Source organism: Phlebotomus papatasi, chromosome 5 (assembly GCF_024763615.1).
Source record: "Phlebotomus papatasi isolate M1 chromosome 5, Ppap_2.1, whole genome shotgun sequence".
In the NCBI taxonomy this organism is placed as follows: domain Eukaryota; kingdom Metazoa; phylum Arthropoda; class Insecta; order Diptera; family Psychodidae; genus Phlebotomus; species Phlebotomus papatasi.
The window spans coordinates 4,168,270-4,194,700 of record NC_077226.1 but is presented as its reverse complement, the minus strand read 5'-3'; the positions used below and the strand labels follow the sequence as shown (position 1 = coordinate 4,194,700).

At 36.0% G+C, this 26,431-nt stretch overlaps 1 protein-coding gene and 1 long non-coding RNA gene across 2 annotated transcripts; one reads left to right on the top strand and one right to left on the bottom strand.

Moving 5' to 3' along the window:
• The first annotated feature begins 470 nt into the window (after positions 1-470).
• LOC129808681 (endoplasmic reticulum metallopeptidase 1-like) lies at positions 471-25,396 on the top strand. The gene is made up of 5 exons (XM_055858452.1): positions 471-516; positions 729-1,324; positions 20,914-22,077; positions 22,149-22,333; positions 22,402-25,396. Exons 1-5 carry the CDS (start codon positions 471-473, stop codon positions 22,862-22,864), a joined length of 2,454 nt encoding a protein of 817 aa, XP_055714427.1. The 3' UTR covers positions 22,865-25,396.
• LOC129808832 (uncharacterized) lies at positions 14,367-15,306 on the bottom strand. Its single transcript, XR_008752469.1, has 2 exons — positions 15,101-15,306; positions 14,367-15,039 (listed from the first exon to the last, which is right to left on the bottom strand). It is a non-coding gene; the product is annotated as an uncharacterized LOC129808832 (long non-coding RNA).
• Positions 25,397-26,431: the final 1,035 nt, after the last annotated feature.

Genomic DNA, 26,431 nt, shown 5'->3' with positions numbered 1-26,431 from the left:
CCTACATAAGCCGGTTAGGATTATCTGTCCCTTTTGATTGCGTTACAACTATTGAAAATTGACTTAATTTCGAGTAAAAATCACTGAAGACCACTTGCACATGAATCACAGAACCAAGTTTAATCGATTTCGAAGCCCCATTTATAACTTAAAGTCCCATTTTCGAAGTAAAATATCTGGAATCCATTTGACATTTCAAAATTAGGTTATGTTTCGTTCTTTTAACGATTTTAACCATTTCTTGGACTGTTTTCACTAGTTTTTCATCACTATATGCTAAAAGATCACTTATTTTAAATAATTTGAATGTTATTTTTTCACAAAAACTTAAGAAATTAGCGATAAACTAAGAAAATGTGGGAGCATCTCGCATGCAAACAACTGAGCATTCTCAAACTCGCACACTAACTCAAAATCTCATCAGCAGGCTGTCATACACGCTCACTTCCCTATCCATATTCAGAGCGGCAATGCTATCATCGTACATAAAGCTTCTGTCTGAGGTGCACTGGGTCGGTTAGTCAGTAACTTGTTGAATTTCGAGATGTCAACATCTGAGATAAAGAAAAAAATAATTTCATTAATCATGATTGTGCACAAGACAGTTCTGAACTTATTGTGGTGGGGAATAACTGCTTCTAAAAGAAATTTAAAAGGAGTTGTAGTCATATTTATTATAGTTGTGTCTTCCCTCTGTTATTGGAGGTTTTACAGCCTGCCTTATGCAGAGGGTCCCGGTAACGTGGAAAAGTTTAGTGGTGTTCGCGCAAAGGAGTATCTCAGACAACTAACTAGTCTAGGACCCAAAGTAGCAGGAAGCCGTGAGAACGAAATTTGTGCCGTGAACCTACTTGTGAAGTGGCTGAATGAGATAAAGTCCATTGCTGAGGATCATGGACGGAATCTCGATATAGACGTTCAAATTTCCAATGGCAGTTTGTACGATCACAACCTCGCAGTTTATTTTGGAGTGAAAAACGTAGTAGCCAGACTACGTCCTGGCCCGCAAACACCTCCAGATTCTCTTCTCGTGAATGCTCACTTCGATACGGCACCCACAAGTGAGGGCGGCGGGGATGATGGCTCTATGTGTTCCGTGATGCTGGAGGTCCTACATCAATTGGCTGTGTCTAAACCGCTTAATCACTCTGTGATCTTCCTCTTCAATGGGTGTGAGGAGCATTCTTTTAGAGGCTCTCACGCTTTCATCACGAAGCATTCATGGGCATCTTCCGTGCGTGCTTTTATTAACCTGGACTCTGCTGGAAATGGAGGCCGAGAAATTGTCTTCCAAGCCAATCCGGAACATCCGTGGCTTTTGAAAGTAAGTTTTTTTTTTGAAATTTTATTTTGCTTGTATTTTTAAAATTTGAGAGATCGTCATAGAATGTTCGGAGCTAGGGAACTACCATTGAATTATTATTATAATGAATATTATTATAATGAATTATTGTTGTCTATTGGATATTAAACAATTATTGTAATTTCTTTTTGCTTAGAATATTGATATCTTCGGGATCTGATCAAAATCTCTAGTATCTATCGCTACAACAAAATTAATTAAACGTATCCCATTGGCAAGTAATTTCGATGAAGGCAATCAGAATGAAATAAAAATCTCTTTCACTCTCTTCGAGGAAAAGAAAACCACGAAATACTCCAAATTAGAGCAGTCCAGGACATTAAACGCTCAACAACTCTGTTTAAGACCATTTTCACTGTATCTTAAAATACAGAGTAAGAGGCAAAGCATCCCAATTTTTCCAGATCCTTGAGATCGTGAATTAAATATAGTTCATCCCAAAAGTAAAGTCATAATTTACCCATATTAAAACTATTCTACTGAAGACTAATTTATGAGGAATAGCGTCATAAAGTATATTAAACTCGGTAAAGGGGTTTTAATTTTTTTTCAATTTATAACCATCATCATTATGGGCTTTGCGGGCGCGCGGAGGCCAGGGCCATTTGCGAGTAATTTATAACCAATTAAAATTGTTTTACAAATCACTCAAAAGAATCCTCAAAATGGCTTTGGCTTTGAAATTCATATAACTAGGTGAGATTCTTAATAATATCACCTACTATAATCCTAACAAAATTTCATGTCGTCCGATCGAGCTCAAATTTGGCCAAAATGTGTTTCAGCACTTCCTGATCACGAATTATGTGGCTAATTTACGTTCCAGGCCGCTCTTTGGAGCTTAATAACTCCTAAACTAAAAGAGATATCGATTTGCAGTTTTCGGCAAAGGTTATATATCGGGTGAAAATTGCATTTTAGTGCATTGACCCCCCACCCCCCACCCCTCCTTCCGCCATTTTGAATACCACCCTTTTTTTGTTTTCTCAATAGCTCAGCCCCTATGGCATTAATCGGGCTCAAATTCTAGTATGTTATAGCTAGGTCTTAGGGCTTTCGATCAATATCAAACTTAAGGTCCCTCGACCCCCCTGACCCGAGCTATAAGGGTCCAAAAAAAAATTCTTAAAATGGCCATAACTCCGGTTCTAATTGTCAAAATTTAAAAAAGTAAGGGCGTTTTGGAAAGCTATCGTGAAATGCCACTTTCCCTTCTCAAATCGCAAATTCATAAAAGCACCGCTAGGGGCGCTATTTTCAAAAAGAATATTTTTTAATTTTCTAAGTTGAATGACTCAGAAGTTCCTTTGTGCATCGGACTGAAATTTTAGTATGTTGTAGCCGCTGATTATACCTATCAAACAAAAAAATACTTAAGTCGATCCATAACCCCTGACCCGAGCTATAAGGGGTCAAACTTCGAAAATTTACCGGCCTCTATCTCCGGTTCTAATTAATATTTTGAACTAAATTCTTGGTTTTTGGTTTCGTCTCGATGAGCACTTTCAGATGGAAGATCAAAAAGTCACCACAGGTGGCGCTGCGATAGCGTCAAAAATCATCGAAATTCAAACCCACTTTTCTCAAAAAATCCTTAGTGCAAGTTAATCAAATTTTAGAGTGTTGTAGTCTAGTCTAGGGCGTTTCAAAAAAGTGGCGTAAGTGCGCTGTGATTACAATAGAACCGGAGATATGAGGGGTCACAGTTCACGAAAATCAAAAAATCATATCTTCGGTTCTGTTGGACCGATTTTGATGATTGAGGGCTTAAACGAAAGATCTCACCAAATGGTAAAACTTTCTAGAACATTTGATCTTTGTTGCCCCATCACCAGGGGCGCCACAGTCTAAAAACCACTTGCAGAATCACATAACCTCAAATATATCGACTGCCGCTGATCCGATTTTGATGATTACTTCGACATAATTGTACAGGACATTTGTGTCTACATTTTGTGAATACATCACTTTCAGCTTAGACTATCCTATCCACCCAATTTTGCTGTTTAAATGTGAAGAAATTGATTTTTCCCATAATTACGTTTTGAAACTACTCAGATTTCAATTTGACTACTTCTACTCGACCAAGACACTTAAAAGGGACAGATAATCCTAACCGGCTTATATAGGTGAGATTCTTAATGTGAGCTAACTCAGAATGCATGCAAATTCGATTTGGAGCTGAAGTTGGGGGACGCCATTCAGTTATATTGAATCAAATTCGTGAAATTATGCAAATTTTGTATTTAAACTAAAATATCGAAGATTTGGATGGAGTGACAGAAAAGTGATATGTGGGTGAAATGTAGACCAGAATGTTCTCTATAATTTTGCCTTAGAACTTGATCTAATCGATTAATCAGAAGCCGAGATAAGCGAGGTTGTTTGTTTCTGAACTCGTTTTTTCGACCAGAGCGCCCCAAGTGTTCATTTGATGAACTTCAACTATATCAAAGAATTGTTGTATTTTGTGAGACTTTCCATTTAAACCCTATTTTAAGTGTCTTGGTCGAGAAGCAGTAGTCAGATTGGCATCTGAGTGATTTCAAATCGTTATTATGGGAAAAATCAATTTTTTTACAATTAAACGACAAAATCGGACAGATCGCTTTATCCGATTGAAAAATTATGTATTGACGAAATATAGAGACAAATGTTTTCTACAATTATGTCGAAGTAACCATTAAAATCGGTTAAGCACGTGTCGAGATAATTGAGGTTATGTGATATTGAAATTGGTTTTTCGACTGTGGCGCCCCTGGTGTTGGTCCCACGAAGTTCAAGTGTTCTAGAAAGTTGTAGCATTTGATGAGATCTTTCGTCAAAGATCTTTCGTCACTCATCAAAATCGGTCAAATAGAACCAGAGATATGATTTTTTGAATTTCGTGAATTTTGACCCCTCATATCTCCGGTTCTATTGTAACCACAGCGCACTTACGCACCATTTTGGAAACGTTCTATACTGGACTATAACACTTTAAAATTTCATAAACTAGCACAATGCCGTTTTTGAGAAAAATGAGTTTGAATTTCGATGAATTTTGACGGTGTCGCAGCGCCACCTGTGGTGAATTTTTGAACTTCCATCTGATAGTGCTCATCGAGACGAAACCAATTTAGGTCGATATGTTAATTAGAACCGGAGATAGGGGCCGGTCAATGTTCGAACTTTGACCCCTTATAGCTGGGGTCAGGGGTTATGGATCGATTTAAGTATTTTTTTTGTTTGGTAGGTATAATCTGCGGCTACAACATACTAAAATTTCAGCCCGATGCACAATGGCATTTTTGTGTTATTTAATTTAGAAAATTGAAAAGTCTCCTTTTTAAAAATAGCGCCCCTAGCGGTGGTTTTACGAACTTGTGATGTTAGAAGGGGAAGTGGCATTTCATGAGAGCTTTACAAAAAGCCCTTACTTTTTTAAATTTTGACAATTAGAACTGGAGTTATGGCCATTTTAAGAAATTTTTTTTGGACCCTTATAGCTCGGGTCAGGGGGGTCGAGGAACCTTAAGTTTGGTATTGATCGAAAGCCCTAAGACCTAGCTATAACGTACTAAAATTTGAGTCCGATCGATGCTATAGGGGCTGAGGTATTGAGAAAACAAAAAAAGGGGGATATTCAAAATGGCGGAAGGAGGGGTGGGGGGTGGGGTGGCAATGCACCAAAATGCAATTTTCACCCGATATATAACCTTTGCCGAAAACCGCAAGTCGATATCTTTTTTAGTTTAGGAGCTATTAAGATCCAAAGAGCGGCCGGCCGGCCGGCCGGGAACGTAAATTAGCCACATATATATTCGTGATCAGGAAGTGCTAAAACACATTTTGGCCAAGTTTGAACTCGATCGGAGGGCATGAAATTTTGTTAGGATTATAGTAAGTGAGATTGTTAAGAATCTCACCTAATATGGCTTTACATGAAAATTATCACGAAATTCAGCAATTCTTTGATAAAGTTGAAGTTCATCAAATGAACACTAGTGGCGATGTGGTTGAAAAAACGAGTTTAGAAACAAAAAACCTCGATTATATTAGCTTCTGAGAGCTTAGATGAGAGTATGTTCTATAGCAAAATTATAGAGAACATTCTGGTCTACATTTCACCCATATATCATTTTTCTGCCAGTCCATTAAAATCTTTGATATTTTGGTTTAAATACAAAATTTGTATAATTTCACGAATTTTATTCAAAATAACTGAATGGCGTCCCCCAACTCCAGCTCTAAATCGAATTTGCATGCATTCCGAGTTAGCTCACATTAAAAATTTCACCTACAAAAAGCTGATCTAGGCCAATTATTCGCTTTAGCTACAGGATCATGAACCTGTTTTTTATCATTTAACCATTTAACGTTTGTTCAGTCTTGTTGTAAATTTCAAAATCTTTCTAAGGAGTTCAAAAGTGACCGTCTTTGATTTAGAGACATGTTCATTAATCATAAAGTTAATTGAACAGATTTAACAGAATTTTCGTATATGAAGAAAATGTTTGATTGAACAGATTCAAATATATTATTCAAAACTAAATATTACCTAAATCCGTTGACAAGCTCATAATATATTTAGTCTCAAGGGTCTCATGGACGTCAAAACGCATTTTATTATAAATGTATCGAAAATGAAAAGGGACAGATAATCCTAACCGGCTTATGTAGGTGAGATTCTTAACGTGAGCTAACTCGGAATGCATGCAAATTCGATTTAGAGCTGAAGTTGGGAGACGCCATTCAGTTATCTTGAATAAAAATGGTGAAATTATACAATCTTTTTATTAAAATTAAATATCAAAGATTTGGATGGAGTGACAGAAAAGTGATATATGGGTGAAATGTAGAGCAGAATGTTATCTATAATTTTTCAATAAAATAGATCTCATCTATTAATCGGAAACCGAGATATTCGAGGTTATTTGTTTCTGAACTCGTTTTTTCGACCAGAGCGCCCCAAGTTCAATTTTTTCAACAAGATCCAGTTCTTTTGATGAACTTTAGCTATATCAAAGAATTGTTGTATTTTGAGAGACTTTCGATTTAAACCCCTATTTTAATTGTCTTGTTCGAATAGAAGTAGTCAAATTCGCATCTGAGTGGTTTCAAAGCTTTATTATGGGAAAAGCGAATTTTTTCACATTTAAACAACAAAATCGGACAGATAACGTAGTCTGACTGGAAAATGATGTAAAGACGAAATGTAGATACAAATGTCTTATATAATTATGTCTAAAGCGTGTCCCAGATTTAAATTCTAAGAAGACAAATGACTCTCATTAAAAAACTATAGCACATATAAAAATACTATTTATATTTCTTGAAAGGGTATTTTATTGTGATTCAAATCCACTTTATGGTTTTTTCTTCAAGCGGTTTCTCCGCGAAATCTTCGCACCATTTTCTTTACTCCCCTCATAAGGCTCTGGACAAGGTCGTCCCCACGATCTCTGACGACTTTCTTCCACTTTCGTGCGAAGTCCTGCAAATCTTTGGCTGGATTAGCCTTCTTCTTCAAGTCTCCTTTCAAAATTCCCCAGTATTTCTCAATGGAGCGGACTTCTGGAGTGCAGGACGGGTTGACCTTCTTATCTACATATTTGACATTGTTGTTGGAAAACCATTCCAGGGTGGCTTTCACGTAATGACATGATGCCAAATTAGGCCAAAATAGAGGAGGGATGTCGTGGTTTTGATACAGTGGCAAAAGTCGTTTTTGGAGGCACTCCTTAAGGTCGATATTCGTGTTCATCGTCCCTTTCATGAAAAATTCTTCGCTGCGATGTCCACAAGAGCAGATTGCCATCCAAACCACATATTTCTTCGAGAACTTGTCGTACTCTTTGAACCTGTACTTGCTGGCTATACCCGTACGAGTCTTCGCCGTGTAAAACTGTTGGCCGGGCAACTGTGTAAATTCATCTTTTACGACAGTTTCTTCGTCCATCAAAATGCATCATTGAAAGCCTCTCAAAACTCGATCACTCAGATTTCTCTACCTCGTTTTGGCACTTTGCCTCTGCTTGTCCGTGCAATATGGAGCAGCTTGAGCTTTGTACGTTATCAATCCGTTATTCTCTTTGATTCTCTGCACTAAGATCTTGGAGATACCCAGCTTTTTGCCCACATCTCTGACTGAAAGGCAAGGTTGCTTCTGGAAAAGCGCCAACACTCTCTTCTCCATCCTCTAGTCTACAGCTCCAGGTTTTCTGCCACATCCTGGCTTTCGAACAACAGTCTTGAGTTCCTTGAAGCGTAATGTAACCCTTCGCACCGTGAATGGACACATTCCGGTGATCCTTTCGATTTCAGAATAGCTCACTTTCGGATTCTTTAGGTACGTGTCCACGATCAATTTGCGCAGGTTCTCCATTTTTATCACTTTTCTCAGCCAAAACACAACCTTTTTCAATATTTTTTTTCAGAAATGAAAAGCTGACGAAATTCTCTTGAAATGCGAAAAATAATCAAAACAAAACTCAATTCCTAATGTGACTAACTTAATGTCGAACACTTGTCATTTAAATCCAGGACACGCTTTAAGTATTCATTAAAATTGGTTCAGCGACAGTCTAGATAATTGAGGTTATGTGATATTGGAATTGGTTTTTCGACTATGGCGCCCCTGGTGTTGGTACCACGAAGTTCAAATGTTCTAGAAAGTTGTAGCATTTGGTGAGGTTTTTCGTTTAAACTTTCACTCATCAAAATCGGTCAAATAGAAACGGAGATATGATTTTTTGAATTTCGTGAATTCTGACCCCTCATATTTTCGGTTCTATTATAATCAAAGCGAACTCACGCCACTTTTTGGAAATGTCCTAGACTAGACTACAACACTCTAAAATTTGATTAACTTACACAAAGGAATATTTGAGAAAAATGATTTTGAAAATTGATTTTGAATTTTTTTGACGGTATCGCAGCGCCATCTGTGGTGACTTTTTGAACTTCCATTTGATAGTGCTCATCGAGACGAAACCAATTTAGGTCAATATGTTAATTAGAACCGGAGATAGAGGCCGGTAAATTTTCGAAGTTTGACCCCTTATAGCTCGGGTCAGGGGTTATGGATCGACTTGAGTATTTTTTTGTTTGATAGGTATAATCAGGGGCTACAACATACTAAAATTTCAGTCCGATATACAATGGAATTTTTGAGTTATTTAACTTAGAAAATTGAAAAATCTTCTTTTTAATAATGGCGCCCCTAGCGGTGCTTTTATGAACTTGTGATGTTAGAAGGGGAAGTGGCATTTCACGAGAGCTTTCCAAAAAGTCCTCACTTTTTAAAATCTGACAATTAAAACCGGAGTTATGGCCATTTTAAGATTTTTTTTTTGGACCCTTATAGCTCGGGTCAGGGGGGTCGGGGGACCTTAAGTTTGATATTGATCGAAAGCCCTATGGCCCAGCTATAACATACTAAAATTTGAGCCCGATCAATGCCATAGGGTCTGAGCTATTGAGAAAACAAAAAAAATGTGTGTATTCAAAATGGCGGAAGGAGGGGTGGGGGGTCAATGCACCAAGTTGCAATTTTCACCCGATATATAACCTTTGCCGAAAACCGCAAGTCGATATCTCTTTTAGTTTAGGAGCTATTAAGCTCCAAAGAGCGGCCGAACGGACGGACGGACGGACGGACGGGAACGGTTTTTAGCCATCCATATATTCGTGATCACGAAGTGTCAAAACACATTCTGGCAAAGTTTGGGGCCGATCGGAGGACATGAGATTTTGTTAGGATTATAGTAGGTGAGATTGTTAAGAATCTGACCTAATATGAGGGGTCAGAATTTCACGAAATTCAAAAAATCATATCTTCGGTTCTATTTGACCGATTTAGATGAGTGAAAGTTTAAACGAAACATCTCATCAAATGCTATAACTTTGTAGAACATTTGAACTTCGTGGGACCAACACCAGGGGCGGCATGGTCGAGAAGCCAATTTGAATATCACATAACCTCAATTATCTCGACACGTGCTTGACCGATTTTGATGATTACTTGGACATATTTGTAGAGGACATTTGTCGCTGCATTTCGTTCATACATCATTTTCCACTCAGACTACACTATCTGTCCGTTTTTTCCCGTTTAAGTATGAAAAATTGATTTTTCCCATAATAACGCTTTGAAACCACTCACTCAGATGCGAATTTGACTACTTCTACTCGACCAAGACACTTAAAATAGGGTTTTAAATGGAAAGTCTCACTTAATACAACAATTCCTTGATATAATTGAAGTTCATCAAATAAACATTTGGGGCGCTCTGGTCGAAAAAACGAGTTCAGAAACAAACAACCTCGATTATCGAGGCTTCTGATTAATCGATGGGATCAAGTTCTATGGCAAAATTATAGAGTACATTCTGGTCTACATTTCACCCATATATCACTTTTCTGCCAGTCCATCCAAATCCTTGATATTTTGTTTTAAATACAAAATTTGTATAATTTCACGAATTTGATTCAAAATAACTGAATGGCGTCCCCTAACTTCAGCTCTAAATCGAATTTGCATACATTCCGAGTTAGCTCAGTTAGGATTATCTGTCCCTTTAAAAAAATTGCTTCTTGGGGTGCTACGTTTCGTTAAAAAATACTTCGTTTTGGGTTAAAAAAAAACATTTCGCATAGTATTTTGGGACTTACTGGTCTTCTAGAGATCAAATTGATTCATAAATCGCAATAGCATTTGAAAATTAAAAATCGGTACTTCACCGATGCATTACATATGAAGAACGATGCAGCTGGGTTCGAAATTGCAATACCTTTCCAAAAAAAAAATCAAATTTTACCAAATCGATTGAAAATGGGCCCCCAAAATGTTTTTGACCTTCGACATTCAATAAATTCAAAATTAGGAATCTTCTAATCATAGGTATCTTTGGGCGAAATGTTCGCCTGAACTACCTCTAATACTTATCCGAAAATCATTCATTAAGCATGGGCCAATTTTAACTGGAACAAAAAAAAACATGGTGCAAAGGGAAAAAGGTCTTGATTTTCAATTGGGGGTCATCGAAGACTGGAAGTCGATATTTACAGTGGCACCCAAAATCCCGAAAGACAAAATCCTGAAAGGCAAAATCCCGAAATTTCAAGATCCTGAAAGGGATGAAATTATTTGGAGGAAAATGTTTAGAATATTTTCCCAAGACACAGAAATTTTCCATTTACGTTCATCAAACGCGGGTACAATCGTGGGAGTAGCTGTAACACTTTTAAGAATTCGTAATTTTGTCTTTTGGGATTTTGGCTTTCGGGATTTTGACTTTGAAGATTTTGGCGTTCGGAATTTAGACCGGGACCCGATGTCTCTTACCGTTTAAGCTCTAGTACGGTGACAAGTTGATATGAAATACGATTATATTACTGTTTTCTCTTTCAGTTCGAACAGTAAAAGTTTATAATAAAAAAAAGGATACTTATATTGTAGAATTAAAGCTCAAAAACGAGAAAAACCATTTAATAATTGCAGATTTTTTTGTGAAAAGAGTAGGATAAATTAAAATCCTGTTATTTAATTTTAGTTATACCTGATTATGCTCTAACTGGAAATCATAATTAGAAATTTAAATTAATGAAAGGCATTCAATGAAGTTTATAGATTGAAATTGAGGACATTGGTTGAGCGATGTGTCAAATTTTTCACTAGAAAATTTAGGAATTGACGGTAATTGCTACGAGGAATGACATAAATTTAATCCTCAGGACAATATTTAAATTGAGCTATTATTATAGACAATATTTAAATTGGAAGTTTCGTTTTTGAAACTTCCACTTCCATCTCTGTATACACAACTTCCAAGCTAATATCTTCTCCTTGGTTAGTCCCCTACATATCGTCGGTTCCGAATAAGACTATTGTAAGTTTACTTACAGTAGTATTAAAAGATGGTATCATTGGATGCAAGAACCTTAGGTCTACATACCTACAAAATTTTATATTGATTAATATCTTCCTGCAAAAGTTATTTAAAAAAAACTAAAAATAGCTCGGAGCATTAATCGAACCTATTCCAAACAATATTATTGTAAAAAGAGTAACAATAGTATTCACAGCAAAATATTTAATATTTAATTATGGTAAAATAGTTTACAATACTCTAATCTGTAAAAAGAAAATCAATTGAGAAATTTTAGGTATTGTAACTCGTTTTACAATAGGAAAAATCAAGAAAATTTGCGACTTACAATAATTATGCGCGGAAATTTTGAAGAGTTTCGTATTGTAAAACGACTTACAATACTATAACTTGGAGTGTTATAGAATAAAATTCAAGTGTTTGCGTGGCAATACTATTGTAAGTCATAATTTCATGTAAACAGAGGTTATACAGTAGAGTCTCTTAAATTCGAACGCTCGGGGGGTATTTTTGACATTTCTCACCTCCCAAATTCGAACGATTTCTTCAAAATTAACGAAATTTGTGTGAGATTAAATTGTACTTTGAATCAAATTTCCGTACTTTCTCGCAAGTCTTAGTGGTAACATACTTCCTCTTCATTTTACACGATCATAATGTATGTAAACACTCAGGAAGAAGCACATAAATATGATTTTCATTCATCAAGAATACGAACTTTCTAACATAACCTCACAATTGACATTTTGAATCCAAACGTCGTTCGAATTTGAGAGATTCAGATTTGAGAGACTCTACTGTAAATTTAGCGCGTAGTCAATTGTCAATTTGCCATTATCAAAATAGCCAGGAAAGTGTGCGAATACAAAAGTGGACAATAATGGAAGAGGTTTCGCAAGCTCCGGTCATTTGTGAGATTGTTGGTAAGTACTTTTCTTTTATCTTTTCAATATTTTCCCTTATAAAGTTATCGTAATTGTTTTTTTTCTTTATCTTTGTAGATTATTTGTCAGGAGATTTGGAATTGAGTGTTGACGATGATTCCGGAGCAATTCCAATTACAATTATGCGTGAAGGATTAGATTTTGAAACAAATACTGTAGCAGAGAATGATGTTGAAGACTTAATTTGTGAAAACGCAGATGAAGATTGTGTTCCAGAGACTGAATTTTCTAGTTCAGACGAAAGTCTTCCGGAATACAGTCCAGCTATTTCTCCCTGCAAAATCGCTTTGGAGGACCCACCTGCAGGTCCATCTTCGTCTATAAATGCATCAGTTGGAAGAAAGAGAAAGTCAGACCCCGGGAACTGGCTGTCCAGACGCCGTAAATTGGCATACAATACGGGACAATCATATACTCAGCTACAGGTAAAATTGTCTCAGAAAAAAACATGAAAATGGGTTGTAATGCTAAATGTCGCAGTAAGTGCCAGGAAATGCTATCTTTTGAAGATAGGCAAAAAATATTTAATGAATATTACCGCCTAGGCGATATTAATTTGCAAAGGCAGTTCATTGTGAATAATTGTGAAGTTAATGAGGCCATTTACATCACCGCATTAGATTGGGATTTGTTTAATTTTTCTCGATATAAACGGCAAATCCAATACGACCCCTCGTATCGAATTGGATTGGATTTGAATTGTCCCAACTGTCCCAAACATTTTCGGAGCGCGCGAAGCGAAATTCGGAGTTGCATTTGACGTTAAAACTAACCTATCATTTGTGTTGTTTTGGTAAGGAAATCGCACAAAATAAAATTTTCAGGACTTTTTTTGTGTATTGTGCAAGGATATGGGCAATGACAAGTTTAAAAGAGGTGGCAAAGCAAGGAGACTAAGCTCCTCTTCTAAATTGATCAGGAGAAGGAGGTTCTTGTGATGATAACTAAAAAAATCGCAACCAAGAAGTTTTTGCAGAGTTCCTTAAATAAGGATATGAACGTAATATTAAGCAAATTGTGTAGTTAAATTTAAGAATCTTAAGCAAAATATCCAACTTAAATTGAAAATATTATTTTTAACCTCACAAAAATGGCATCCCGCTAAAAATCCAATTCAATCTCAACAGTACGATGTAAACAGACAAGATTGGATTCGGATTTTGGGACAATCCAATCTCAATCTAATGCGACGATGTAAATGGCCTCAATGATAAACAGACTTACAAGGTGATTGAAAACAGCAAGAGAAAGATTGGAAATCGATCTTATTTTCTTTTCAAAATGATAAATAATGAGCAGAAGCGAGTGCAGGTTTGTTCAAGAACCTTCGTGGATACTTTGGGGATATCATATCAAATGATTGAAACGGCTTTCAACAAAATTAATAACCAAAATGGTTTATTACTTCGCGATCGCCGTGGAAAGCATAAGAGAAGGATTCACATGAACAAAGAGCCAGTTAAGAATTCTGTCAGGGAACACATTAATTCATTTTCGCTCATTGATTCCCATTATTCGAGGAGTGAGACTACTCGAAAGTACATCGAGCAAGGACTAACAGTCTCAAAGATGTATGAATTATATAAAATATGGCTGATTTCCACCTATCCTGATATTATTCCGGCTACTGAAAGACGATATCGAGATATTTTCACGACTGAGTTTAATATATTCTTTCATGTGCCTAAAAAAGATGCCTGTAATGTGTGTACTGTGTATCAACTCAAAAATAAAATTGATCAAAAAAATCTAAATGATCAAGAGAGAGAAGATCATGTCCGCCATTTATACAACAAGGACAAGGGTAGAGAACTAAAAGAGGGTGACAAAAATTTTGGCGAGGCAAATCGAAACGTGACCGTGATTACCTTGGATTTTCAGAAGATTCTTTCTTGTCCACGAGCAGATGCGAGCGTTTTCTATTATAAACGCAAAATGAATGTGCACAACCCCGGCCAACACAGTGTTAACAACTAGCTGCTAGTTGTTAACAGAAATAGTAACAGAGCTGTTAATTTGCCGAACAAACATCACCAACTTTAACATGAAAATGTCATAGGAGCAGAGCTCGTGGCGGATGATAGATGAACTATCTAACAGAATTCTAACAGCGTTGTTACCATTCTGTTAATTTTTATATATTTTTTATTGGTTGTTTTTTTTTATTTTAAAATAAAAAAGCGTGAATTTATTATTAAAAAAAATTATTTATTAAGGTATATTAAATTTCTTTGAACATTTTAACATCAATAATAAGAAAAAATCGAAGAAAAAAAATAACTTCGACAATTAACTTGAACATTTTTTAAAAAATAGTTTAACGTCAACAACTTCATAAATTTATGAGTTTTATAAATTGTAAAATTTATAAATAAAAAAATATGAAAAAATTGACTTCGAAAACTAATTTGGACATTTTTTAAAAATTAGGTGAAGTCAAAAATTTCATAAATTTATGAAGTTTATAAATTGAAAAACTTATCAATAGAAAAATAGGAAAACTTCGAGAATTGACTTGAAAATTTAAAAAAATAGTTTAACGTCAACAATTACGTAAATTTATGGACTTTGTGAATTGAAAAGCTTATGAACAAAAAAAGGAAAACATTAATTATCCTCAAGAATTACAAATCTTATAAACAGGAAAATAAAAAAAATTACTTTAGGTATTCTCGAAAACTTTTTTAGCGTTATTAATTTTATGAAATTGATATTTCAATTTGACTGTTGAATCTGGCAGTTGGTTTTCACGGGAGAACCGGATCTTATTCTTTGACGCTTTGCGTATTGACTATTATGGGCAGCTGTAAACTCTAAAGACCTCCTCTTTTAAATCCTACTTTTTGAAGTCCGCTCGCAGCTAAAATACATATTTTTTTAAGTTTTAAATTAGGAACCAAGATTAGTTTGAAATTACTCACCTTTCCATATATTGCACAAATTCGCGTTTGGATGAATCCTTTTTTCCATAATTCCCAGGTTATACTGCAGCATTAGGTTATCACAGACATAAGATCCTTGTAGGATTGCGTGAAATCTCCGCCTGCCGATTTAAAAGCAAATGTTTAAAAATTAAATGAAATTGACTCTCATTTACTCGATTTACTTTTTAAAAGTTATATTTGAAAGAAAAGGGACAGATAATCCTAACCGGCTTATGTAGGTGAGATTCTTAACGTGAGCTAACTCGGAGTGCATGCAAATTCGATTTAGAACTGAAGTTGGGAGACGCCATTCAGTTATCTTGAATAAAATTCGTGAAATTATACAAATTTTGTATTTAAACCAAAATATCAAGGATTTGGATGAACTGACAGAAAAGTGATATATGGGTGAAATGTAGACCAGAATGTTCTCTATAATTTTTCCATAGAACATGATCTCATCGATTACTCAGAAGTCAAGATAATCGAGGTTTTTTGTTTCTTAACTCGTTTTTTCATCCAGAGTTCCCCAAGTAGTCATTTGTTGAACTTCAACTATATCAAAGAATTGTTGTATTCTGTGGGACTTTCCATTTAAAACCCTATTTTAAGTGTCTTGGTGGAGTAGAGGCAGTCAAATTGGCATCTGAGTGATTTCAAAGCGTTATTATGGGAAAAATCAATTTTTTCACACTTAAACGGCAAAATCGGAGTGATAGCTTAGTCTGAGTGGAAAATGATGTATGGACGAAATGTAGAGACGAACGTACTCTACAATTATGTCGAAGTAATCATCAAAATCGGTTCAGCGACAGTCGAGATAATTGAGGTTATGTGATATTGAAATTGGTTTTTCGACTGTGGCGCCCCTGGTGTTGGTCCCACGAAGTTCAAATATTCTAGAAAGTTGTAGCATTTGGTGAGATCTTTTGTTTAAGCCCTCATTCATCAAAATCGGTCACATAGAACCGGAGATATGATTTTTTGAATTTCGTGAACTTTGACCCCTCATATCTCCGGTTCTATTGAAACCACAGCGCACATACGCACCATTTTGGAAACGTTCTAGACTGGACTACAACATACTAAAATTTCATTAACTTGCACAATGCCGTTTTTGAGAAAAGTGACTTTGAATTTCGATGAATTTTGACGCTATCACAGCGCCACCTGTAGTGACTTTTTGAACTTCCATCTGAAAGTGCTCATCGAGACGAAACCAAAAAGGTAAAATTTATGTCGATATGTTAATTAGAACCGGAGATAGAGGCCGGTCAATGTTCGAACTTTGACCCCTTATAGCTCGGGTCAGGGGTTATGGATCGACTTAAGGTTTTTTTTTGTTTGATAGGTATAATCAACGGCTACAACATACTAAAATTTCAGCCCGATTGCATAAGGAATTTTTGAGTTATTTAACTTTTAAGATTTAAAAATTTTCTTTTTAATAATAGCGCCCCTAGCGGTGGTTTTATGAACTTGCGATGTTAGAAGAGGAAGTGGCATTTCACGAGAGCTTTCCAAAAAGCCCTCATTTTTTAAATTCTGACAATTAGAACCGGAGTTATGGCCATTTTAAGAAAACTTTTTTGGACCCTTATAGCTCGGGTCAGGGGGGTCGGGGGACCTTAAGTTTGGTATTGATGGAAAGCTCTAAGGCCCAGCTATAACATACTAAAATTTGAGCCCGCTCGATGCCATAGGGCCGGAGCTATTGAGAAAACAAAAAAAGGGGGGTCTTCAAAATGGCGGAAGGAGGGGTGGGGGGTGGGGGGTCATTGCACCATGTTGCAATTTTCATACGATATTTAGCCTTTGCCGAAAACCGCAAGTCGATATCTCTTTTAGTTTAGGAGCTATTAAGCTCCAAAGAGAGTCCGGACGGACGGACGGCCGGCCGGGAACGTAACTTAGCCCCCCATATATTCGTGATCAGGAAGTGGCGAAACACATTTTGGCCAAGTTTGAGCGCGATCGGAGGACATGAAATTTTGTTAGGATTATAGTAGGTGAGATTGTTAAGAATCTCACCTAATAAAGATGAGAAGTTTTAATATTAAGAGAAAATTTTCATATTTTACTGATGAAAATGAAAAAAAAAAAAAAAATAAAAAGCATGCTTACAAATTCGCCTTTCTAAAATTGTTATTGTAAGTTGTTCTCGAATTCTTGAAGGTTCCGTGGATTCTGGATCATTTTGAATGCCATATCTGTTACAAATAAAATAAAAAGAATATTGCAACAAAGCAAGATGTGAATAAAAGGGACTTGAGATCTTTCCTCAAGTGGTTTTCAGACTAGATGTTTAGCCCAGTACCCGAAGGCCTAAAAAATCCAAACAACAACTAATTTTATTGGTTTTTCAAAATTTTATAGACCTTATAGACCATTTACCAATAATAATTCAATCTTAATTCAAATTTTCCAAAAATATTGGACTGATAAAGAATTAGATAAGTTAAGCCATGTGACTAAACCTCAGGTCTGAAGCCCGTATAATACTCTTTTGATCATATTGATAAACAACAAACAAAAAGTTCTAATTCGTGAAACTCTAAAGATTCTTTCACCTCTGTAAAATTTGTAATACATAAATTTCCTGGACAGACGCTACTGAATGAGGAAGAATTATTGTAGACAAGGATAATTGAGACTAATATCCACTCCCGGTGGTGTTGTGACCAAGAATTTATCAAAAGCAAGAGTAAAACTTTGAATGATGGAAGTTCAAAGATTTTCCTCCATTTTATGAGATTTCAGTCCAAATTTTCCAGACAATCGTTACTGAATGAGAAGGAGCTAGTGCAGACACGGATAATTGAGACTAATGTCCACTCCCGGTGGTGTTCGGACCAAGAAATTGTCAAAAACAGGAAAGAAATTTTGTATCACAGGGATTCGACGGATTTTCTCAATTTTTTTAGGATTTCAGTCCAAATTTTCCTGACAAACGTTACTGGAAGAGTAGGAAGTTTTGAAGACAGGAATGATTCAGTTCAAAATCCATTCCCGGTGATCTTCTGACCTGGAATTTATCAAAAACACAAGGAAGACTTTGACGCGACCAAGTTCACAGATTTCCTCCAATTTTATGAGGTTTCAGTCCAAATTTCCCGGACGGACGTTACTGAATGATGAGGAGCTATTGTAGACAGGGATAATTAAGACAAATATCCACTCCCGGTGGTGTTCTGACCAAGAAATTGTCAAAAACAAGAAAGAAATTTTGCGTTTCCGGGATTCGATGGATTTTCTCAATTATTTTGAGATTTCAGTCCAAATTTTCCTGACAAATGTTAGTGGAAGAGTAGGAAGTATTGAAGACAGGGATGATTCAGTTCAAAATCCACTCCCGGTGATCTTTTGTCCAGGAATTTGTCAAAAACAAAAGGAAGACTTTGACCCGCGGAACTTCACAGATTTTCCCCAATTTTCTGAGGTTTCAGTCCAAATTTCCCAGACAAACTGGTCCAGGTGTAATTCTGAGGTGTATAAATAAGACATAACACCTGTTCTCTAGACCCTCTGGCCAGGATTTTGGCAGTCAAATGACTCTTAGAAGTTTCCTCATTTTCAGCAAATAAAAGTGTACTTCAATGTAACCTTACACTTTTCCTAGTTTTCTAACACAATTACCTATTTCTTGGGTACTCACCTCATTATTTATTTTGCAGAAAATTAAGATCTGGACACAAGTTTTACACTTTTTCACAAGTTTCACAATCACCGCATATCAGTCAAATATCAAAAGCAAAGTATTTGCGATCGACCGCTTGGAGCGCTAAAATACCTGAAAAACCTAACAGCACTGGCATGAATTTCATGCCAACCGTCACCTACTTTCCACTCGCATGAAATTGGTAACAGCGGCTGTTAACATTCTGTTACTTTTCGCTGTTGGTTGTTAGAAATTCCTAGCCGGGACTTTACAATTTATAATTTAGTGAATCGTAATGTAGTATGCTACACTTGGGACGAGAGTGTTGGTTCTCGAGGCGTTAACGAAGTATGTAGCTGTTTGCAAGACTTCATTATCAAAGAAAAAGAAAAAGGATGCACACAAATCATCATTTGGTCTGATAATTGCTGTGCACAAAATAAGAATAGATTTTTATTTGCTTTCTATGCATTGATGGCTAAGAAGCACAGCATCGACATCACACATAAGTACTTGGGAAGCTGGACATATACAGATGGAAGTGCACAGTGTTCACTCTTGCATAGAAAGGGCAAGCAAGAATCAAGTCGTGTATATTCCTGCACAGTGGTATGCAATTATGCGTACTGCTCGAAAGAAAAATCCTTACGAAGTTCGTGAATTGTCCAGTGGAGATTTTTTTTGATTTTAAAGAGGTGACTGAAAGATCAAATACTGTTAAAAATGATGACAACGTAAAAATCCTCATTAACAAGATCCGTGAAATACAAATTAAGAGCCAGAGTCCTCACCAAATGTTGTATCGATACGAGTACGAAGGGAACTTCAATACTTGGACCTTATTTAATGATGCAAAGAAGAACAAGCGGCGAAAGCGCGTGAACCCATTTTAGATGACTTTCAACTAGCTTCCGGCTACTCGGATTACAAAGGAAAAATATAATGATTTGAAAAGTCTTCAAAAATATATTCCCAAAATCTATCATAATTACTATCAAAATCTTGCAGTTAAAGAAGAGGATAACAAGGATGGGGATGGTAGTGAGTTAGAATAATTTGGGGAGGCTGTGAAAAAAGAGATTAAAAAAAATGATAGTTAAAAAAAGACTGATGAAATAATCCAAGTCTAGAACATGTAAAAAAAATCTTCATTTTCGGTACAAAGTACAAAATATTCAAATGTTATGAACAATAAAAAAAATTTAAAATTTACCAGTTGTTCTTCTATGCCCGTTTTCCAAGCCCTTAGTTATTTTGATCTCACAATTTGTACCTTGAATTGAGTTGTTTGTAATAAATAGTATTAAAAACTTTTCTCCAGCAATCTTTGTAAAAAATGAAAAGTATTAATGTTTCTGGATATTTGACTATTCTGCTGATTTGACTTTTTTCTCAGGGAAACTTTAAAATGGGTTTCAAGACATACTTAACAAGAAATTTATTAATCATTCGTATTATTGCTACATATAAAAAAAATATTCACATTATTTAAACTGAATTGCTGCTGTGAATACGCTCTATTTATATCTTTAAAAAATTGGTATAATAAAATTCAACATAAATAATATATTTATTGTAAGTCATTTGAAATTAATGAGTTCTTATATTTTTTCCAAATTGTAGTATTGTATGTCGACTTATCACATGCATCTTGTTAAAAATTCCGCGCTAGATTATGATAAGTCGAGATACACTACAGATTTTTTGCACTTTGTTAAATTTTCCAAAAAACACTAATAAATGATTATTTTTTTTACATTTTCCACTAAAACTACAATCGTGGAACATGTTTCATGTGGAAGCACTTACATTTTTCTACGATATAATGCAAAAAGTAGAGGTATACTAATAGCAATAAAATTTTAATAGCTTAATATTGTATCTCAAACTTTAAACTTCTCTCCTGAAAAGTGGCATTTTGGACTTACAATAGTCTTATTCGGAACCGACGATATTCATGATCTGGAAGTAGTCTGACGATACACATTTTGCCAATGTTTGGGCCCTATCGAAAGATGCACGATATTGTTAGGAATACAGTAGACGTGATTTTTTACGAATATTATCTGATAAATGATAAGTTTTTAAATAGAAAAATAACTTAAAAAACTTGAACAGTAAAATCATATTTATTATTTTTGGATTCTTTCAGCACTACAGAAATTCTGTGAAAAGACCCTATGCTACCGTAATTGCTGAAGAAATTTTCCAACATGACCTGATACCTTCAAAAACGGACTACTACATCTTCACGCATTTAGGTAAAATTCCTGGGATTGACATTGCCTTCGCATACAATGGCTATGTATATCACACAAAATACGATAAGGGAGAAAATTTCCCAGAAACGAGTCTTCAAAATACTGGAGATAACTTGCTTCCTTTGGTCCAATCCCTGGCTTCCAGTGAAGAACTTAGAGATCCACAAAAGCATAAAGATGGTCCCCTGATATACTACGACTTTCTCAACTTGTATCAGGTGTCCTACAGTGAGTTAAAAAAAAATGTCCTTGATATTATAGCCATAGTCTGGGCTTGTTTGCTGCTTGGTTCCTGTAGGGAATTTGGAATATGGAAAATATTGTACATTGCATGCCTGTGCTTTATTGCGGATATTGGAGGAATTATTTTTGCGGGGATTGGAGCTACATTGTGCTGTGTACTTGGAAGATCGATGTTTTGGTTCAATTCCTGCTACTTAGTTATCCCTATGTATTTTTTCCCATTTTACTTGGGAATGACTCTTGGACCACAGTATTACGAGAAGAAACATCGCCAAGAAAGTGGAACAACCATCTCGAGGATTCAAAAGTTGTTCCTTCATGCTCAGCACACCATAAATACTTTTTTACTGAGTGTCATTGTACTCATAAAAACTCGTTCCAGTTATCTGCTCATGATACCTGTATTAGTCTACAACATCAGTATGACTTTGAATATGATTCTGGAAAAAACGATCGGAAGATTGGTCAGAAATCCTCTAGGTGGAAGTGTGGAATGGTGGAAGGTTATCCACTTAATTTGCCAAATATTCCCTTTTATGTTGAACTTAATGACCACAATTTCGTTCTTCACAACACTCATCCCTATACAGGGAAGAAGTGGAGCTGAAAATTATCCAGAATTTAAAATTTGTGCATTGAGCATCATTTCTGCTTATCTTCTGGGAAGTTACCTCATACCTTTGATTGCTGTCTGTGAGAAACCACGCGACATAATTGGTCTTTTTTCAATTCTATGGTTCATAGGATTCTGTCTAATGCTGACAGTATTTCCTTTCGAAGAAGCTCAAGCACCTCAGAGATTCAGAATTCAGGTGAGTTATATTGAATGTACAGTGTGACTTCATTAGAGTTGCTGACCAGAAACTTTCTTTCTATATTTCAGCATGTAAATCGTCAATTTCATTCAATTTCTGGAAATCTGAGTCATTCATCTTCAGGGTTTTTAATTGAAACTGAAGATCCCCATGGCAAAACAGTACTTCAGCAGTTTTTAGGCGAGGCCGATAATTTAGATGACATTTGTGCTAAGGAATTTCTTTGCAAAAGATACTTTGGAAAATCTTCTAGGTATTCACTAATATTACAATCACTTTCAATGAAACCTTGACACTAATTCACTTCCATTTTTTTTTTAGTTTCTGGTATTCATCAGATCAACTCTTCACTAGATCGAGTATCATCGAGTCGGACACAGGAGTATCTCTCAGACTGACAGAACGACAAGATTCCAAGTCCGGAGCTGTGGTGATGCATTTTGATCTTGGAGGTCCTGACAGAATGGACTTGTCCATCTTACCGGAATATGGATCCGAAATCACAGACTGGAGTTTCAAAGACACAAAGTTCATACCCTCCTACATATACTCAATCAGTTTAACAAACTTTAAATTAGGAGTGCCCCAACCAAGCAATAATACACAGTTCTGGATAAAACTGGAAGGAAAAGGAATAAGGAAAACTTTGGATATTACAGTGATTGGACACTACATGTGGCATCATGAACACAATACACCAGAATTCAATGAGAAAATCAAAAAATTCCCACTTTGGTCATCCGTAAATTCTTGGATCGTAACCTACGATCATTACAAATTTTAACAACTTCAACACAAAATTCAGAAATAATCTGTTAGAGGGCAGCGCAGTCAATCCGCCACAAAGATGAACGTGTTTTATCTTCCGGTGCGCAATGAGAGGATATATAAGAGTGGCAGGTTTAACCTCATTCCTTTCCTTTTTACTTGTGGTCTTCAACCAGTCATTACAAATTCTGTATTCTGAAATAAAGTTATTTATGAAGTTGAATAAAGTGTTTTTCTCAAGAGTGAGTTTCCTCCAGCGATTTCACCAATAAGACGTGCATAGCAGATCGGCAACGAAGACTGGGATAAAGAATTAACTAATAGATTCCCCTGTCTTTCCCAGGTAAGCCATAACATAAATTAAGGATGGACCAATCCTAATCTATAATAAGCAATAACCTAATCTAAGGTTGATTGTGTTCTATCCAAAGACAGAATGTTGTTTGTATTTACTTTTTTTTCAACTTCTACTTTGGACCTCTCTGACAAAATTAAATTTACTTGATTTGTCTCTGTTTTAATGGTATCTATTAAAAGACGCGCTTCTACTTTGGATCCTATGTTAAGATTAGCTGAATTAAGTTCTATTACAATTCCATCAACTTCGGCAAGGAGACTACGCACTTCTTGTGTCCTTTCAATTATATATTTATCAGAATATTAGGTGAGATTCTTAACAATCTCACCTACTATATAATCCCAACAAAATCTCATGTCCTTCGATCGACCCCAAACTTTGCCAAAATGTTTTTCACCACTTCCTGATCCCGAATATATGGGGGGCTAAAAACTGTACCCGGCCGGCCGTCCGTCCGTCCGGACTCTCTTTGGAGCTTAATAGCTCCTAAACTAAAAGAGATATCGACTTGCGGTTTCCGGCAAAGGTTATATATCGGGTGAAAATTGCAACTTGGTGCATTGACCCCCCACCCCTCCTTCCGCCATTTTGAATAACCACATTTTTTGTATTCTTAATGGCTCCGCCCCTATGGCATCGATCGGGCTCAAATTTTAGTATGTTATAGCTGGGCCTTAGGGCTTTCGATCAATACCAAACTTAAGGTACCCCGACCCCCCTGACCCGAGCAATAAGGGTCGAAAAACAATTCTTAAAATGGCCATAACTCCGGTTCTAATTATCAGAATTTAAAACGTGAGGGCGTTTTGGAAAGCTCTCGTGAAATGCAACTTCCTCTTCTAACATCACAAGTTCATAAAACCACCGCTAGGGGCGCTATTTTTAAAAAGAAGATTTTTAAATTTTCTAAGTTGAATGACTCAGGAGTTCCTTTATGCATCGGGCTGAAATTTTAGTATATTGTAGCCCCTGATTATACCTACCAAACAAAAAAAAACCTTAAGTCGATCCATAACTCCTGACCCGAGCCATAAGGGGTCAAAGTTCGAATATTGACTGGCCTCTATCTCCGGTTTTAATTAACATAGCGACCTGAATTTTGGCTTTTTGGTTTCGTCTCGATGAGCACTTTCAGATGGAAGTTCAAAATGTCACCACAGGTGGCGCTGCGATAGCGTCAAAATTCATCGAAAGTCAAACTCATTTCTCTCAAAAACGGCATTGTGCAAGTTAATCAAATTTTAAAGTGTTGTAGTCCAGTCTAGGACGTTTCGAAAATGGTGCGTAAGTGCGCTTTGGTTTCAATAGAACCGGAGATATGAGGGGTCAAAATTCACGAAATTCAAAAAATCATATCTTCGGTTCTATTTGACCGATTTTGACGTGTGAGGGCGCAAATGAAAGATCTCATCAAATGCTTCAACTTTTTGGAACACTTGAACTTCGTGGGATGAACACCAGGGGCGCCATAGTCGAATAACCAATTTCAATATCACATAACCTCAATTATCTCGACTGTCGCTGAACCGATTTTATTGAATACTTCCACATAATTATAGAGAACATTTGTCTCTGCATTTCGTCCATACATCATTTTCCACTCAGACTACGCTATCTGTTCGATTTTGTCGTTTAAGTATGAAAAATTGATTTTTCCCATAATAACGCTTTGAAACCACTCAGATGCCAATTTGAATACTTCTACTCGACCAAGACACTTAAAATAGGGTTTTAAATGGAAAGTCTCACATAATACAACAATTCTTTGATATAGTTGAAGAAACTAGTTCAGAAACAAACAACCTTGATTATCGAGGCTTCTGATTAATCGATGGGATCAAGTTCTATGGCAAAATTATAGAGAACATTCTGGTCTACATTTCACCCATATATCACTTTTCTGCCAGTCCATCCAAATCTTTGATATTTTGTTTTAAATACAAAATTTGTATAATTTCACGAATTTTATTCAAAATAACTGAATGGCGTCCCCTAACTTCAGCTCTAAATCGAATTTGCATACATTCCGAGTTAGCTCACGTTAAGAATCTCACCTACAATAATCTGATCTAGGCTTATCACTAGCCTTTCTACTAGGTCCGTGTTTACGTAAGTTTGTTAAAATTTGGGTCACTCGTGGCGAAATTGGTCTCAATGTATCCATTTACAATAACAAAAAATGAAAAAAAATTGCTTAACACCAAATGTGGAGCACAGAGGCAAAATGACACATATCCTATGCTTTAGCCATTGGATATGTGTCATTTTGCCTCTGAGCTCCACAAATATGTTGATGATGCACTTCACGTCAGCATAAAAGTGTTGATTCGATGAAATTGATGACGATGCATACAGCTGGAATTCCGGTGTAGAGTCCATCAGGGAACATTGCTCTTTTAACCCTTCTTCGCTGGTTTTACCTGAAGAAAAGCTGAATCGGCCTGATCAAACTGCAGTTGCAGGTTAACGCCTCTCCAAACGATGAGTCTGCTGACATGACATTATTGGTAGTTGTCGTGCGAGATCCAAGTAGTCTTTGTGTCTCCCTTTAGGTCCATTGGCCTTTAAAGGAAAAAATGCAGACTTTAGAATTTTTTTTCTAGACAGCTGATTTATCTTGTTGCTTTCACTAGTTTTAACGCATCTTTGTCCAATTAACTATATCTTGTTCAATGTCTTTTTCACTTCATAGTCTTTAACAAGTATTTACACTCTCAGGGGTCCTACGTCAACCCTGCTTCGACGGTTTATCTCTGCTGCTACTTCCTTACGTAGAGTTTTCTTATGATTGTACACTCCATAGGTGATAATCATCAGTATTAAGATAACAATCAGAATGATTAAAGACAATTATGCGAGGCTAACTCCTTTGATAATGTTATCCATGTTACCTCCACCATTCTGCGCAATGATGACTTCCTCTTTTGATTGTGGATTGCCCATGTTGATTTTGTTTATTTAGAGAACTGACAAAAAAACTGTTTAATCACACTTATATATTTGTACTCGTTTACGCCATCAACGTAAGGTAAAAAAAGTAAAATCAAAGTACATAAAGTCAATTAAATTAAATGAAAAGTTAAAGTTTCAATCGTTAATATTTGAATTTTAAATTAATATTTTACCTATGCTTCATATTTCATGTTCCACAAAAAATTAATAACATACATGCATGATGCATTTCGTTTAATGGAAGATGTAATTTTTTAATCAAGCATATGCATT

Bases quoted from the DNA above. Each gene is read 5' to 3' on its own strand.
- LOC129808681 (XM_055858452.1), top strand. From the start codon at position 471: ATGCTATCATCGTACATAAAGCTTCTGTCTGAGGTGCACTGGGTCG. The intron at 1,325-20,913 runs GTAAGTTTTTTT...GGATTCTTTCAG, and splicing joins AACATCCGTGGCTTTTGAAA to CACTACAGAAATTCTGTGAA. The intron at 22,334-22,401 runs GTATTCACTAAT...TTTTTTTTTTAG, and splicing joins TACTTTGGAAAATCTTCTAG to TTTCTGGTATTCATCAGATC.